Genomic DNA, 15,442 nt, shown 5'->3' with positions numbered 1-15,442 from the left:
GAAATAAATAGAGTTCTAATGCTACTCTTCCTTGGTGGAAGAGTTCTAGTTGATCTCAACTTCTAACTCCTTCCTTATCTTGGATAATGTTCTCTTTGAGTAAGGAGTCCTTCTCCTTATCAGTTATGCAATCTTTTCGATCAGGAGATATCAATTCTGTCAAGTTAGGTTTATCTCTTTTACTTGCATCACACATGCTCAAATCTGCATGTGTCTATGCTCACAAGGGATGGACCTGGTTCATGCCTGAGTTCCTTTGTCAGTCTTCAAAACTAACTTTCACTTGGGTCAACACCCTATATATTCGAGGAACAGGCTGGAGCCAAAAAAGATCAGGTTCCACGCATATGAGACAGGCAGAAGGTATGTGACGAGCATTAATTGCATACTCTGGTAATTAAATAGTATTTATTTTGTTGGACAAGTGTAATCACATTGACCAAATACGTTTTTTTCACATTAACAAGTAGATCAGTTTTACCGTGCCACAAACATATATGTAAATAATAAATATCAAATATTAATTCATAATGAGATATTTAATATAAATATTTGTATGTAGAAATATATTAAATAATTTTGAATTAATAAATAATGTGATAAAAATAACGGTAGCTTTCAAATAAATAATATTGTTACTTAAATTAATTAAAAAAATCAATAAATTACTTAATTTTTGACCAGCTCATCTGAATATAAGTAAGATATGAGTAGAAAGTATTTTTTATAATAAATATTTATAATATCCATTAAACAATAGAGCTAGTAAAATACAAAATAAGTAAATTTTAGTGTGTAACAATTAGAGATATAAATAAGAAGTATTAGATATTATTTATAACTAGGTATTTACACAACATATTTTTCTTTAAAATAAAAATTATAAGTTAGTAACTAATATCATAAAGAATATTCGGTATCTTTACTATCTTTCCAATAACTAATAATTTAATTTAATATAATCAATTAAAGTTTCAATTATGAATTTAATTTTATACGAACTCAGATGAATATAAGATGAATTTTATGATTTGTTATACTTTTAAATAACAAAAATATAGATATGAGTTTAGAAGGTTTTTTTCTTAATAATTATTTATACTAATGAATACAAAATAAAGGTAGTAAGATAGAATTTACATTTAACCACTAAGAAAATAAAGAGAGAGAAAAAGGCAAAATATAAGAAGTTATGAAATTATATGGAAGCACATCATAATCAACACATTGGATGGTTGAAAATAAGAATAAGAGAAATAGTAAAAAGAATATTTACTTAATATAGTTGGAAAAAAATTAGAAAAGTTATACTATTAACTTATAATTATAGAGTATTATCACCAATTCTTACCTCCCCTTGAGAATTAGAGAGTATAGTTGCACCCTTCAATTACAACTTATTTCATGCTGACAAAGTAATTACTTGGCTTAACAAATATATTAAACTGTATAATTACACCCCATTACACACAAATTAAATTTACAGGTGACTTTCCAAACATGCTTTTGTTTATTCTCTAGCTAGAACAAAACAGAATGTCAACAAATGAACTATATAGGCTATAGTTGATATTAGACTAATTATTGCTAATTTGTCTAGAGGCAAATCATTTATTGCTAGAATGAAATGGACCTGATTAGAGAGAAATGGACATGGAAAATTCATATAGTCAACTCCAGTTAATTTAGGATTGAGATGCAATTGTTGTACTTTAAGCATAGAAATTTTTAAGATTTAATTCCGAAACCTTAAATTTATAACTTCATTGCGAATTCTGAAGTGATCAGATGTGAATTCTGAAGTGTGTATCGAACAGCAAATTTTGATACAAAGCGAGTATGACTTCAATGGTAGCTCCACTTCCCAATTAAATAGGCCCAACACCTGTGAGCCCATCTTGACAGGTTTAAAATAGAGAATTTTTCATAAAGTATCATTTTTTAGGTCTAATTAGTTATTTATAGATATCATTTGTTATATTACATGTTATAGATACTTTTTATATTTTTATATAATATATTTTATGTATTTAAGCTATTGTATTCATTAATACAATAGAAAAAATAGGCGTTAAAAAGGGAATTCCAGCTAAGGTTGATATGTATTTAACTGTATTCACACGACATTAACGTGAATACAGTAACGTATCTGCGCAAAATCTAGAAGGTTAAACTAGTTAATAATGGAAGGAAATCAAATCACATGATATTCTCCTAATTTAACTCAACAAACAAAAACTAGTACCCATTAATCTGTATTCTGCCATACATGATTCAAGCTAAAAAAAGCAGCGAAAACCAGAGCAACATCTGTTCGAAATTCTTCCATTCACTACTCCTTTTTCTCTGTTCGGAGATATCAATTCAACCACGGAAAATTAGATTGATACAAATTATATACAAAATACGGTATAGTTCCTTTTATACATATGGTAAATTTAACAGTGTTGTTGCGTCATTCTGGCAAGTGGAACGATAAGGGCAATTACATCGATTTTTCAATTGAGGGAATACTGATAAAGGAGTATGCCTCCTTTAATGATCTGGTTGCTTCAATTTCTAATCAACTGGGTATAGATTTGAGCTCAAAGTCCATTAAAATTCAATACAAATTTAGAAGGAAATTACACGCCAATGGAAATACACAATGATATGGGTTACAGAGTGTATGTAAAATTGAAAAAAGAGAACAGAGAATTTGGTATGTATCCTTTGTGCATAACAACTATTGAAAAAGAACTTGTATCCGGAGGTAGTTTAAATCAAGGCGACATTGTGCAAATAGACGAAGCAGTTCAAAGGTACGATTCCGATACAGATGATAAATTGGCTCTAGATTTTGTCAATTCAGGAGAAGCGATTGGAGTGTTCGAACTCCACAAGGATTTTATAATTTCAAAAACTAATCAAAGGGAGGTTATAGCTGGACAAGTGTATAAAGATAAGGCTACATTAAAAGAGGTGATGGAGAATTATGTTATAGCTCGAAGGTTTCAATTCCGGGTTGATGGATCTAATGCTGTTAGGTTTGCATGTATTTAAGTTTTTTTTTGTATTTTCTATTATTGATTCGAGCTGTAAGTTTAACGTTGTTGTATTTATGCGTATTTGTGGATTTCCTCTTGATTATCACAGATGTAGTTAACATATGTTTGTTTATGGTCCTTAAATACATGTATTCATATGTATTTTACTGGTATAATTACATTACAGTGGCTCTAATTATTTTCTTATTTTGTCTACTGTGGTTTTAAGTGTATGCATATACCCAAAATTGTATTCAGTTGTATTCATTATATTTAAGTGCATATAACTATAATTGAATTCAGTAGTATAAAATTTTTTATATATAGATGTCAGTATGTAAACTAATCATATTGTATTTGTGTGTATATGCGTGAATTTTTTTGTAAACACTTATGCTAATCATATGTACAATGATTAATTCTTTGCAGCTATGCATTATTATGTATTTTAGAAGACTGTGAATGGAGGTTTAAGACTTCAAGCATTAACAAATCAGAACTATTCAAAGTGAGAGAATTCATTGATAACCATACATGTCCGTTGAAGGACAAAGTGTATGAGCAGCGGCAGGCAAGTAGCAGCCTTATATGTGGTATGATAAGGCCTAAGCTTACTAATCATAAGAGGAAATACACCCCAAAGGATATTATTGATGATATGAAATCAGATTTAGGTGTAGATGTTAGCTACATGTTGGCGTGGAGGGCTAAAGAAAAGACAATGAATTTTTTGAGAGGTGAACCGGCTGATTCATACAAAAAAATTACCAGGATACTTATATACAATGGATATGACATATCCAGGTTCCCACATTAGAATCGTAAAATCGCCAAAAAATGAATTCATGTACGTGTATATATCTTTGTATGCCTTTATAAAGGGGTTTGATCATTGTAGACCCATTGTTGTTGTGGATGGAAGTCACCTAAAATCTTACTACACCGGGACATTTGTTTCGGCAAGCACGTTGGATGGTACAGGTGAGTATCTGAATTATAATACAATCTGTTAATATTTTAAATATTGAAATACATGTTTTAAAAATATGTATTCAATTGTATTTACAGGTCATATATTGCCACTAGCATATGATGTTATTGATTCAGAGACGATGCTGCTTGGACGTGGTTCTTTGAGCAATTCAAGATAGCATACGGTGACAGGGAAAACATGTGCATCATTTCAGATAGAAATGAGAGTATCATTAAATCTGTATCTAGAGTGTATCCAGATGTACCGTATTTTGCTTGTATATGGCATCTATGGAACAACGTATATAAGAAATTCAAAAGGAGTCATGCCAAGTTGAGCGAGATATACTTCTCAATGGCAAAAGCATACACACAAACTGAATTTGACAGTCTGATGGAGAAGGTGGAGAAGGTAGATATTAGGGTGAAAGAATACTTAGAGTTAGCTCGATACAAAAAGTGGGCTAGGTTGTATGCACCTGTTAACAGGGGATGGACAATGACGTCAAATATTGCTGAGTCAATCAATGCCACACTAGTTTTAGCAAGGGAATTGCCAATATACAACTTCCTTGAAGAAGTTAAGAAGATGTTTGGACGTTGGAATTGTAGTAACCGCAAAGAAGCTACACAAACATACACGACGCTTGGAAAAAAATACTAGGAGATGCTGACTTTGAATGAGGCAATGTCTACACGTATGACTGTAAGTTATATTTTAATATCATTGTAGTATATAGCTTAATTGTTTTCTAATTAATGGCATGAATACAACTGAATACAATCATTTTTTAAAATACAACTACCATGAATACATATGAATACAACTAAATTCAAACACATACAAGACATATTTTTCCGAAGATCTGATATGAATACAACTGAATATAACTAAAAACATTTTGTAAAAACTATTCGAATACATCAGAATACAACTAACAAATCTGTATTATATATAATTTTAATATGTATTTTCATGACGTATCCTTCTAATGTTTTCTTAGCCTCCTGTTGCCTAAAGTACAACAGACTTTTGATAAGTTCTGCACTAATTACAGTTGATAGTCTGCTGGTCTAAATATAAGATGTATTCATCTGTATGCAAATATTTCAGTTGTATGTAACTGAGTAATTCAGCATTATACATATAGTAATTCAGTTATATATGCTCAAAACTTATATTTTTATTTTTAAATGTAGGTGGTACCATCAACTGAATACTTACATACGGTTAACGATGGAGGGAGGAATTACACAGTCTGCCTGTTAGAGAGAAAATGTGTTTGTGGGAGGTTCCAAGTTGATGAATTGTCATGCCCACATACTTGGGTTGTATTGAAGAGCAAGTTTCTAATGCCAGAAGAATATTGCTCTAACTATTACAAACCAAATACTGTTGTAATGACATACGATGTGCCTGTGTACCCGCTACCGGACAGAAATGATTGGAATATACCAGCACATGTTGCAGAGGAGGTTGTACTACCACCCAAATGGAAAAGACGTCCTGGAAGGCCAAAGAAGAAGTGCGATAAACCTTTAAGTGAATTGCTGCAGCCGAAAAATCAACATTCATGTAGCATATATGGGCTTGGAGGACATAACAAGCGAACGTGTAGAAATGCTCCACGTAATAAATAATTAACACTCTGACATGTATTGGTGCTTCAACGATTTGTCAATACTTATGATGACATTGTCAAGTAATAAATTCTCATTGTCAAGTAATAATTTCAGAAATGACTTTTGTGAATAGATTCTGAATACATATAGTTGCCTTAATGTATTGGATACAATCGAATATAACCGTGTCCACATATACTTTGACAGTTTATTATAGACAGTGCCTGAGTTATATACATAACTAGTTAGAATTCATAGGAATACATCTATATACTCAGCTGTAATATAACAATTTCAATAAGTCTGAATTTATATTCTCTAACTAGACAATAACATGTTTAATACATCTGAATTTATATTCTTTAACAAATATTAACTAAATTTGAAAGATACATATTAAAGAATATAGTTGAATACAGAGAAATACATATGAAAAATACAGTTGAGTACAACTGAATATAGCTTAATATAAAAAAAATACAATTGAATACAGCAGAATAATATAGTTGAATACAACTAACTACTGCTGAATAAAACAGTTGAATACAACTTACTATAGCTGAATACAACTGATTACGTATAACCTGTTTAATACATCTGAATTTGTATTCTTAAATATGTATTAACTGAACTTGAAAGATACACATAAATGAATGTTGTTGAATACAACTGAATACACCTGAATCCAGAAAAATACATCTGAATTCTTTAATATAACCTACCATCAGAATACATAAAGTTTCTGACTTTGATATTAACATGTTCAATACCTAAAACCTGTTCAAGCAAAGTTACTGAATAATACATACTTGAATCCTGTAAGATACATATGAATTCAAACTGAAGAATAAGCATGAATACTTATGAACAAACCAGTGAAACAACGATTGAAAAGTTGCAATTGTCATACACGAACACTATTGATAAAGTGATAAGTTTTCCTAACTAAATACCATCTTCACCAAAAAAACTACTCAAAACAGTATTCTTCTTCAAACTACATTCCAAAATTACATTAACCTAAAGCTACCCTAACACTATCTACATCTTTGAATCTGACTCCGTGATTTGCCTAGCAATCTTTGAGGGTGCTTCATTCTCGCTTATGGCATTAGTGTCTATCTTCCGCATAGCATAGTCCCAGAGGAGAGCACCATATCTTTGACGGAGTAGATTGGAATCAAATGTTATTTGTGGAATCTCACCAATAGTGCTCAGAAACTCTACGTATGCCGCAACATGCACCCCACAATCCCTAAAAAATAATTGATTGAAACAATTAAAAATAATTCATACAATTAGATTTGTATATAACATACAAGAATGATGATTGAATACTTACATGTTTCCAGCTTTCTGTTGAGGCAGATCTGATATGAAAAAAACTTCAAAGGGATCATTATGTGACTTGTCAGTGTATGCTGAATAAGTAAACCAATCTATGCTTTGACTATCTCTGTAAAAGCCACTAATTGATAGATACAGAGGTACAAGCTTAGCTAGCTTAGCAATCTCAGAAGCTACATATGCATCATGACCTGCAGATCTGTACGAGTAATACACTTTGATACATCTCTCCTTGAATGAGACAACAGCCAATACCCAGTGTAGTTTGTCCTTCAAGTTGACTGGTATCAAGACATTATCCACAGTATTGCCAAGGTACATTAGCTAGCAATCTGTAGCCCCTTATGTACTCATATACCACATCCTCTTCTTTGGCTACATTAGCATTACTATTTGTATCAGCATACCTGTCGAAGATTTCAGCAATTCTTGTCTTGAATATACAATCAATAGTTATATACTTGAAGTTGCTTGTTTGATTGTACTTTTCCTTCTTTCTTAGATAGTAGAATATGACGTCAATATGCTATACACAAATTTAATTACATGGTGTGAGTCCAATTAATCAAACTATTAAAGAATATAGCTGAATATAGAAAAATACATATAAATAATACAATTGAGTACAACTGAATTCAGCTGAATAATATAGTTGAATACAGCTGAATAAAACAGTTGAATACAACTGACTACAACTGATTAAAACAGTTGAATACAACTGACTACAGCTGAATACAATTGAATACAGAGAAATACATATGAATAATACAGTTGAGAACAACATACAGTTGAGAACAACTGAATACAGCTGAATAATACAGTTGAATACAGAGAAATACATATGAATAATATAGTTGAGAACAACTGAATACAGCTGAAAGCAAGAAAAATACAACTGACTATAGCTGATTAAAACAGTTTAATAACACTGACTACAACTGAATACAACTGAATAATGATGACATTGCATTCATCATACATTTCATCATATAGAGTGTTTGAAAACAGTAAAAATAGTACAACAGAATACAATCAAATGCATGTTGTTATTCAAAGAAAATTAGTCAGTTAGGGGAAAAACTTACGTTGTCATCTCATAGCTTCCCATCAAACGAAGGTAAAACCAATTTTTTGAATTAACTTGATCAACTCCAAAATCCAATGGTATATGAAGTATTGACTTGTTCTTCTTGTAGTGGTCTTCCAAATTACTTCTACATGTATGATATAAAAAAACAATATATACATTTTTTAAAATATAAAAACTTAATACACATACCGGGGGAAAACTCACCTCTGATCATGTCTAGCAAGAAGACCATCACGAACCTATTTGTCATATTCCTGAATGATTAATGTAGGATGTAGCCCTGTTATCGAATCATCCTCAAAGGGGTGTCTTTTTTCAAAAATGGGGGTCAACTTTACTGAGGTACCTGTTATTCATTGAATTCCTGAGTAGAGACTTTTAAATTTAAAAACCATGAGGAAATAGATATTTAGTTTATAAAAAAACTAACCTGCGGAGTCGAAGTTAGACTCATAAGGCGAAGAATACCATCTACTTGGTCGTCGATTCCTGTGAGATGGTACTGGGGTTGATTCAGCTTTTTTTGCACTGTTGTGCATCACAATTCTAGTTTCTAGAATTTTACTGGGAAGAAACTTGTCGTCCAGCTCAAATTGAGATACATAGAATTCTGTAGATACACCCTCTTGACCTGTAGATGGTATGTTGAAAGACACCTCTGATGTAGTATTCCCCTCACCTCTTGACTCCACACATTGAGCATTAAGCACTGGTTTCTGTTAGTTGTATGTATCATTGTTAGTGTAGTAACTTAGTCTAAGAATACAATTAAATACATATAATTACAGTAAGAAAACAGATTTTGGCTATGGAAATCTTAGTAAAATACATCACACATATTCAAGAATAACAAATCAGAATATATTAAAATACGGCTGAATATACAGCAGCTAATTCCAATTACATATTAAGGTTAACATACATATAAATACATTCAAATACATGTGTTGGTCAAATACAGTTATCATTTTAGTGAGGCAGTTAAATGCTTGTCGAATACATACAACTTTTAAAATACAATTATTTAATTATAACAGTAAACATGAGATATAAACAAATGCTAAAGATGTTAAAAATGTTAAACCTCAACATTATCTCCGACATCTGTGTCAATACCATCATCACGTCTCCTTATAGGTTCCTTTCTCTAGTGTAACTTTCATTTTGCTGATTTTGTTGTGGATGGTCAGAAAGCATCTTGAAGTTATCATTGATCAATGTTCTCAGAGACTTGAACTCTCCCACAACCTTAACAAGACAAAAATAATTAGAAGATTGCGCCAAAAATATATGAATGTTACGCACTAAACTGTAATGTTTAATATGTGGTTAAATACTCACGTATTCTTTGAATGAATTTAGGTCTTTCCTCAAAGAAGATACTTCGTCATTTTTGGAATCTGGCAACTGATTGTCATGCAAAACATTCTGTCCAAATTTGGATACACAAACAGGAGGAATCTTGGATTGATACTCTGTTTCATTAGGATGCCTTTCGTGTTAAAACTTGCGCTTTTTATGGGGCGGTGATGAAGATGGACTGTGACGACCCGACCCGTCGTCTCGTGAGTTACCACCCCGTTTTCCCCATTTTCTATTTCTTTATGCTTCATTATCAGTGTTGGGTGTGAACGAGTTGATTTGGATTGGTTTTAGTAGGAAATGAGACACTTAGTCTCTTTAAGGAAGGTTTGTTTTGGAAAAGTCAACTGGACGTTGACTTATGTGTTAGAGGGCTCGAATCTGAATCCTGATGATTCGGTTAGCTTCGGGGGATAATTTGTGACTTAGGAGTGTGATCGGAAGTAATTTTGGAGGTCCGGTGTAGAATTAGGCTAGAATTGGCGAAGTTAGTATTTTGGCGAATTCCGGTTGATAGGTGAGATTTTGATCCGAGAGTCGAAATAGAATTCGAGAGTTTCTGTAGCTTCGTTAGGTGATTTGGGATATATGTGCAAAATTTCAGGTCATTCGGACGTGGTTTGGTCGGGTTTTTGATCGAAAGTGTATTTCGGAAGTTTTTAGAAAATTAGGCTTGAATTCGATGAGTTTTGGGTAATTTGATGTTGTTTGAGGTGTTTTGATGATTGGAAGAGGTTTGAATAATGTTATGAATTATGTTGGCATGTTTGGTCGGGGTCCCATGAGGCTCAGATAAGTTTTGGAAGAGTTTTTGGAAGATTTTTGTCGTTTGAGCATAAGCATGTAATGATCCAAAGGTCCATTTTTAGTTCTAGAGATCAAAATTTTATTTCGAGATTTCCAGAATTTAAATAATGAATTATAGGAGTGATCTAGAAAGTTTGGTCTAATTTCATCAAGTCGCGATTGGGGTTTTGACACGAAACATGAGTTAATTGTTTAACGAGCGAAATGGGTATTGAACTGAGCAAATGAGCTCCGAATTTAGTTTCGACTGAAGTTCTATGTTTGTATTATTATTTTTGACTCATAGGAACAAGAATCATCGAATTCCGAGGTCTCAGGCCCAAGAAATGAATTTTTGAGTAAAATTGCTTTCTGAAAATATTTAAGGAAAATGGGAATGAAATTTGATTAGAAAGTGATGGTATCGGGCCCGTATTTTGGTTTCGGCACCCGATACAGGTCTTATATATGGTTTAATCACTTTTTGTAAAGTTTGGTTGAAAACGGGCGTCGTTTGACGTGTTTCGAACTCAAAATGGAAAATTTGATGTTTTATGAAATTTGAAAGAATTCTTGGATTTTAAAGCTTAATTCGTGGTATATGACATTATTTTGGCAATTTGATCACACGGTTAAGTTCCTAGGATGTTGTTGAGTTAGTGTATGTGTTTGATTAGGAGCCCCGAGGGCTCGGGAGTGTTTCGGAGGTGTCTCGGAGTGATTTCGGACTTAGTAAAATTGAAGAAAATGCAAAAATAGTACCCCGTGAATAGTATCCCGTAAATAGTACCATGTACAGTACCCCGTGAATAGTACCGTGTACAGTACGCGCGTGAACAGTACTTCCAAAAAATTCTGGGCAGTGAGTTTATAAAAAACTACATCCGCGATTTTGGGTCATTTATCCTTCATGGTTGATCATTTTGAGAGCTTCTTGGTGGAGATTAAAGAGGGACTCAAGGGAGAACGACTTGAGGTAAGTTTCTTGGACTTAGAACTCGTTTTTATTGTGAATTCCACTCAGAGATTCATGAAATATAAGCCTACAAATCAAGAACTAGGGCTTGAATTTTGAAACCAAACAATTAGGATTTGATGGGTCATTTGAACTCGGATTTGGGAGTTCTTGGTATGTATAGACTCGTGGCGAGACAAGGAATCCGGTGATGTTAATTTTCTGATTTTTCGAGATGTGGGCCTGGGGCTCGGGTTTTGCCAAATTCGTGAATTTTGGTATTTTTCGATTGCTTTCGATTAGGTATTGTCTCCTTAGCATTTTGTGACATATTCGTTATGATTTTGGGCAGATTCGACGCACGTGGAGGCCAATTCGAGGGGCAAAGGCGTCACAAATTAAAGAAATATCCGATTTGAGGTGAGTAATTGATGTAAATGATGTCCTGAGGGTTTGAAACCCCGGAATTTCACATCGTAACGCTATATTGAGGTGACTTGCATGCCGGATAACGGGCGTGGAGTAGAGTACCGTTGGGGATTGTGACTTGGTCCGTCCCAAGAGATGTTTTTACCATATTTTCTACTTGAACTAAATTGAGAATCATCCTTACTTGGATTTAATTGTTACATCTGGGCTTCTTGCCAATTATTTGAATCCTTCAGGGATTGATATTACTGCTTTCGCATATTTTGCATATCATTTGACCTCAGTCCAAGGTTTTAAATACTGTTTTGCAACTCAACCATCTTTCTAAAATTTGAAAACTTAAATAATATTTCTAAATGATATTTCGGGCTGAGAACTACTGTTTTACAAATGCCCAAGGGGCTTATGATGATTTTTGGACTGATCATGGATCGGGCTGCACGCCGCAGCAGTGTTATATTGATATTGAGGCCGAGAGCCTGGTTGATTACATTGATATTGAGGCCGAGAGCATGGTTGATTACATTGATATTGAGGCCGAGAGCCTGGGTGATTATACTGAGATTGATATGAGGCCGAGGGCCTAGATTTGATGTCACGAGATGGCTTGATATTGTGCTTGGGTTGTAGGAGCCCCTCCGGAGTCTGCACACCCCCAAGTGAACGTCGTCGATGATAAATAAATGGATGGCTCGGGCTGCACGCCACAGTGGGTACTAGAGTGTACCATCATATGCATTGCATTGCACTCATGCATTTGTTTTTATCGGTTATACCTATCTCAGTATTTGGTACTCTGATTTAATTGACTTGTTGCTTCACTATTTATTGTTCTAAATTGCCAGTTATAGTTTACTTTGTATTTTTCCATGATTTCTTATTCTCAGCCTTTATTTATGTTTATTACTCACTGGGTCGGAGTACTCACATTACTCCCTGCACCTTGCGTGCAGATCCAGGTACACCACAGGCTGAGTGAGGATTTGTTTAGCTGAACAGCAGTATCCGGGAGTATTGAGGTAGCTGCATGGCATTCACAGCCTTGATCTCTCCCCTCTATTTCTATCTTTTATTCCGCATTTTTCCTAACAGACTTGTAATAGGTGGATATTCTGTATTAGAGGCTCATATTCGTGACATCGGATTCTATTGGGCTATGATGTGGTATTTTAAATGAACTTCCACAGATTTTATTATTAATTATACACTTGAATGAAATGACTTAGTAAATTCTATGTGATATTTATCTATAATCTGAATAAGAATTTGGGATAATGTTGTGAATGGTCGGGCTTGCCTAGCAGTGTGTTGGGCGCCATCATGACCGGGGTTGGGGTCGTGACAAGTTGGTATCAGAGCCTAGGTTAATTGGTCTCGCGAGTTATGAGCCGGTTTAGTAGAGTCTCACGGATCCGTACGAAGACGTCTGTATTTATCCTCGAGAGGCTGCAGAACCTTTAGGAAAACTTCACATTCTTGAATTCTTATCGTGCATCCTTGATTCATCTTGAAAAGCAACTTTTGAAATTCCTTCCACACGTTCGTATGCGCGCATGGGCGCTTAGTATCAGATGTGCCTCGATGGCTTGTGATTCCCCGATCGAGGGGCGAGGTGTTATCTCTGTGAGTTTATGGTGGGCCAGTCTGGAGGACTTGAGGTTGGATCTTTACCTATGGCGGGAGCGCCGAGGTGCTGATTGTGTGAACAAGTGTTTTTGAACTTATATGTTCAGTAGTGTCCCTGTTAGTGGAAATTATGGTTGTGGCTATGTGATGAATATGTTAGTACTGCGAGGCGTATCTATATGATTTGGAAGCGACGAGAAGGGTTTGCTGAATAATGGAAGAACTAATAGATGCTTGAAGTCCATCGTGATTCAAGTTATAGCCCGAATTATGGGCGTGTGAAGAATCTTTTCATGTCTCCTAGTTGGGAGTGAAGTAAATTTCATGTTGCGGTATGAGTACAAACTCAGGAAGATCAAGTGACTATGTAATGCTTATGGCGGTGGAATGTATGCAGAAATGTTAGTTGGGGGCAAAGCAGGTGGGTCATCTCCTGCGGGGTGTTCTAAAGTTGTGTTATCCTTATGTTATCTATTAGAAGACCTCAATTGCAAGTGAATAAAATGTGTTGAAATCTAAATTGGATCGCCTAGAGAGTGGGCTTAACTGTTGTGTGAGTGAATGCGAGATTTGCAGAAGAGTTAAAAATTCTAAATGATTTGTGTTTCCACAAGCTTATGAAGGATCGAGTTTAATCTCACTATGGTATTGAGGCAACAATGGAGTATATGCGTTATGAGTATAGTATGTTGTGGTCTATGGCTTCGAGCCAAGTTGGGGAGCTTGCTATTGGTTAGCAGATTGTGCGGTTATGTACTATGTTAGTTCCAATTTGATGCATGCTGGTGAATCAGTTCTGGTTGTGGAAATTAGACCGAGAATGGCACGAGTGAAGGAAATTTTTTGACAAAATGTCATGAGCTCGGATGAGCAGGAGATAAGTTTCGACGTTTACTGTAAGTTGGTATTGTCTTCAGCGTCACCTAAGATCGGTATTTTGTAAAAAGAGTTTTGTGTCCTGGTTAATGATTCTTGATCTCTCTTCAGCGTTAGTGCGACCGGTGGTTTGGAGGTACGCTCCAGATATTATTGTGGTAGGTTGTGGGAGTGTGTCCCACAGGAAGATTATATAAGTGTGGCATGTGATCACTTGATTGATTAAAGATGTAAACCAAGTATGAAGTTTGTGATGGTGTCGTTAAATTGAAGATTCATGCCTGGAGGGCACTTGGCATATTGGGTTGTGAACTGGGGAGGATTACTCTGATTGTGATGGTTGTTCTTGTGTGTTATGAGAAAAATGGGAGTTATTATGGACCTTTAAAAGGTTATCAGACTAGTTCAGTATGATTAGAATCAGTTTGAAGTCAGTGGATAGATTTAATGTGAATAATGGCTCTATATCAGGCCAGATGTGTGCATTTTAGTAACGCGGTCCTCATGGAGGAGTAGTTAGGTTGATGTTTCGTTGTCAGATATTTCGCGTAGTGATGCATTGCGCCGTGTGAGTTATGAGACAGCTTGAGAAATTGCTATGTGTTGAGAATCCGCGTAGGAATGACGTTATATGAGCATCTTGGCTCTTGAAATTCAGACTGTACATCGCACCTCAGTTGTGCTTGAGTTTTGTAGCTTATAACGCTATATGTCCCTCAGAGATATTATTATGCACTTAGCATGCTTACGAATGATACTCGGTATTTTGTTGTAATGAGCAAATTTGGCTCGATGTGCATCTCCTTATGTGAGATCTATGTGTGCATCGGGTGGCACGCTACCATGGGTATGTTATCTAGATCGGGTTGCACGCCGCAACAGTGTGATGTTGAGTATAGATTTCTATATGCTATTTTGTATGCCTTGCTTCCTGTTTTCTAAGGAAAGTCTGTATTAGTGCGTGGGATTGGTAATTCCTTCCAGAGTTCGTTTTCTTTTTTGTATCGCGTTCGAATTGGTAGCCTATTGGCATATTAGGGCATCATATGCGGCTTTTGATTATGTCTGGGGTGGCTTACTGCTTGAGCAGTTCGTAATGGGTGAGACGAGATCATTGAATTCGAGATCAGTGCAATCTGAGTATATGAAGTAAATTAAGGGGCTAAGACCATTGTTTGGTTCATAATGGGGTGATAGTTCTTGCCAGAAGTACAGACCCAATGAATTGTTGATTCGGCGGTGTTATGAATTTATACAGATCTCATCCGTCGTATCGGTATTGTAAGAATTTGAACAAGACCTATGTATGTCATGCAGAGCATGGGATGTGTAATGATTTTTATTCTATAT

General features: G+C 34.8%; 2 protein-coding genes across 2 annotated transcripts; both read left to right on the top strand.

Moving 5' to 3' along the window:
- Nucleotides 1–2,634: 2,634 nt before the first annotated feature.
- On the top strand, nt 2,635–4,177 carry LOC138873249 (uncharacterized). Its single transcript, XM_070151695.1, has 4 exons — nt 2,635–3,026; nt 3,456–3,830; nt 3,925–4,007; nt 4,095–4,177. The coding sequence occupies exons 1-4, from the start codon at nt 2,635–2,637 to the stop codon at nt 4,175–4,177; spliced, it is 933 nt and encodes a 310-aa protein (XP_070007796.1).
- Nucleotides 4,178–4,665: 488 nt separating this feature from the next.
- Nucleotides 4,666–5,639, top strand: LOC104233910 (uncharacterized). The gene is made up of 2 exons (XM_009787372.1): nt 4,666–4,704; nt 5,199–5,639. Exons 1-2 carry the CDS (start codon nt 4,666–4,668, stop codon nt 5,637–5,639), a joined length of 480 nt encoding a protein of 159 aa, XP_009785674.1.
- Nucleotides 5,640–15,442: the final 9,803 nt, after the last annotated feature.

Source organism: Nicotiana sylvestris, chromosome 7, assembly GCF_000393655.2.
Source record: "Nicotiana sylvestris chromosome 7, ASM39365v2, whole genome shotgun sequence".
In the NCBI taxonomy this organism is placed as follows: Eukaryota; Viridiplantae; Streptophyta; class Magnoliopsida; order Solanales; family Solanaceae; genus Nicotiana; species Nicotiana sylvestris.
This window is presented reverse-complemented; position numbering and strand designations above follow the sequence as displayed.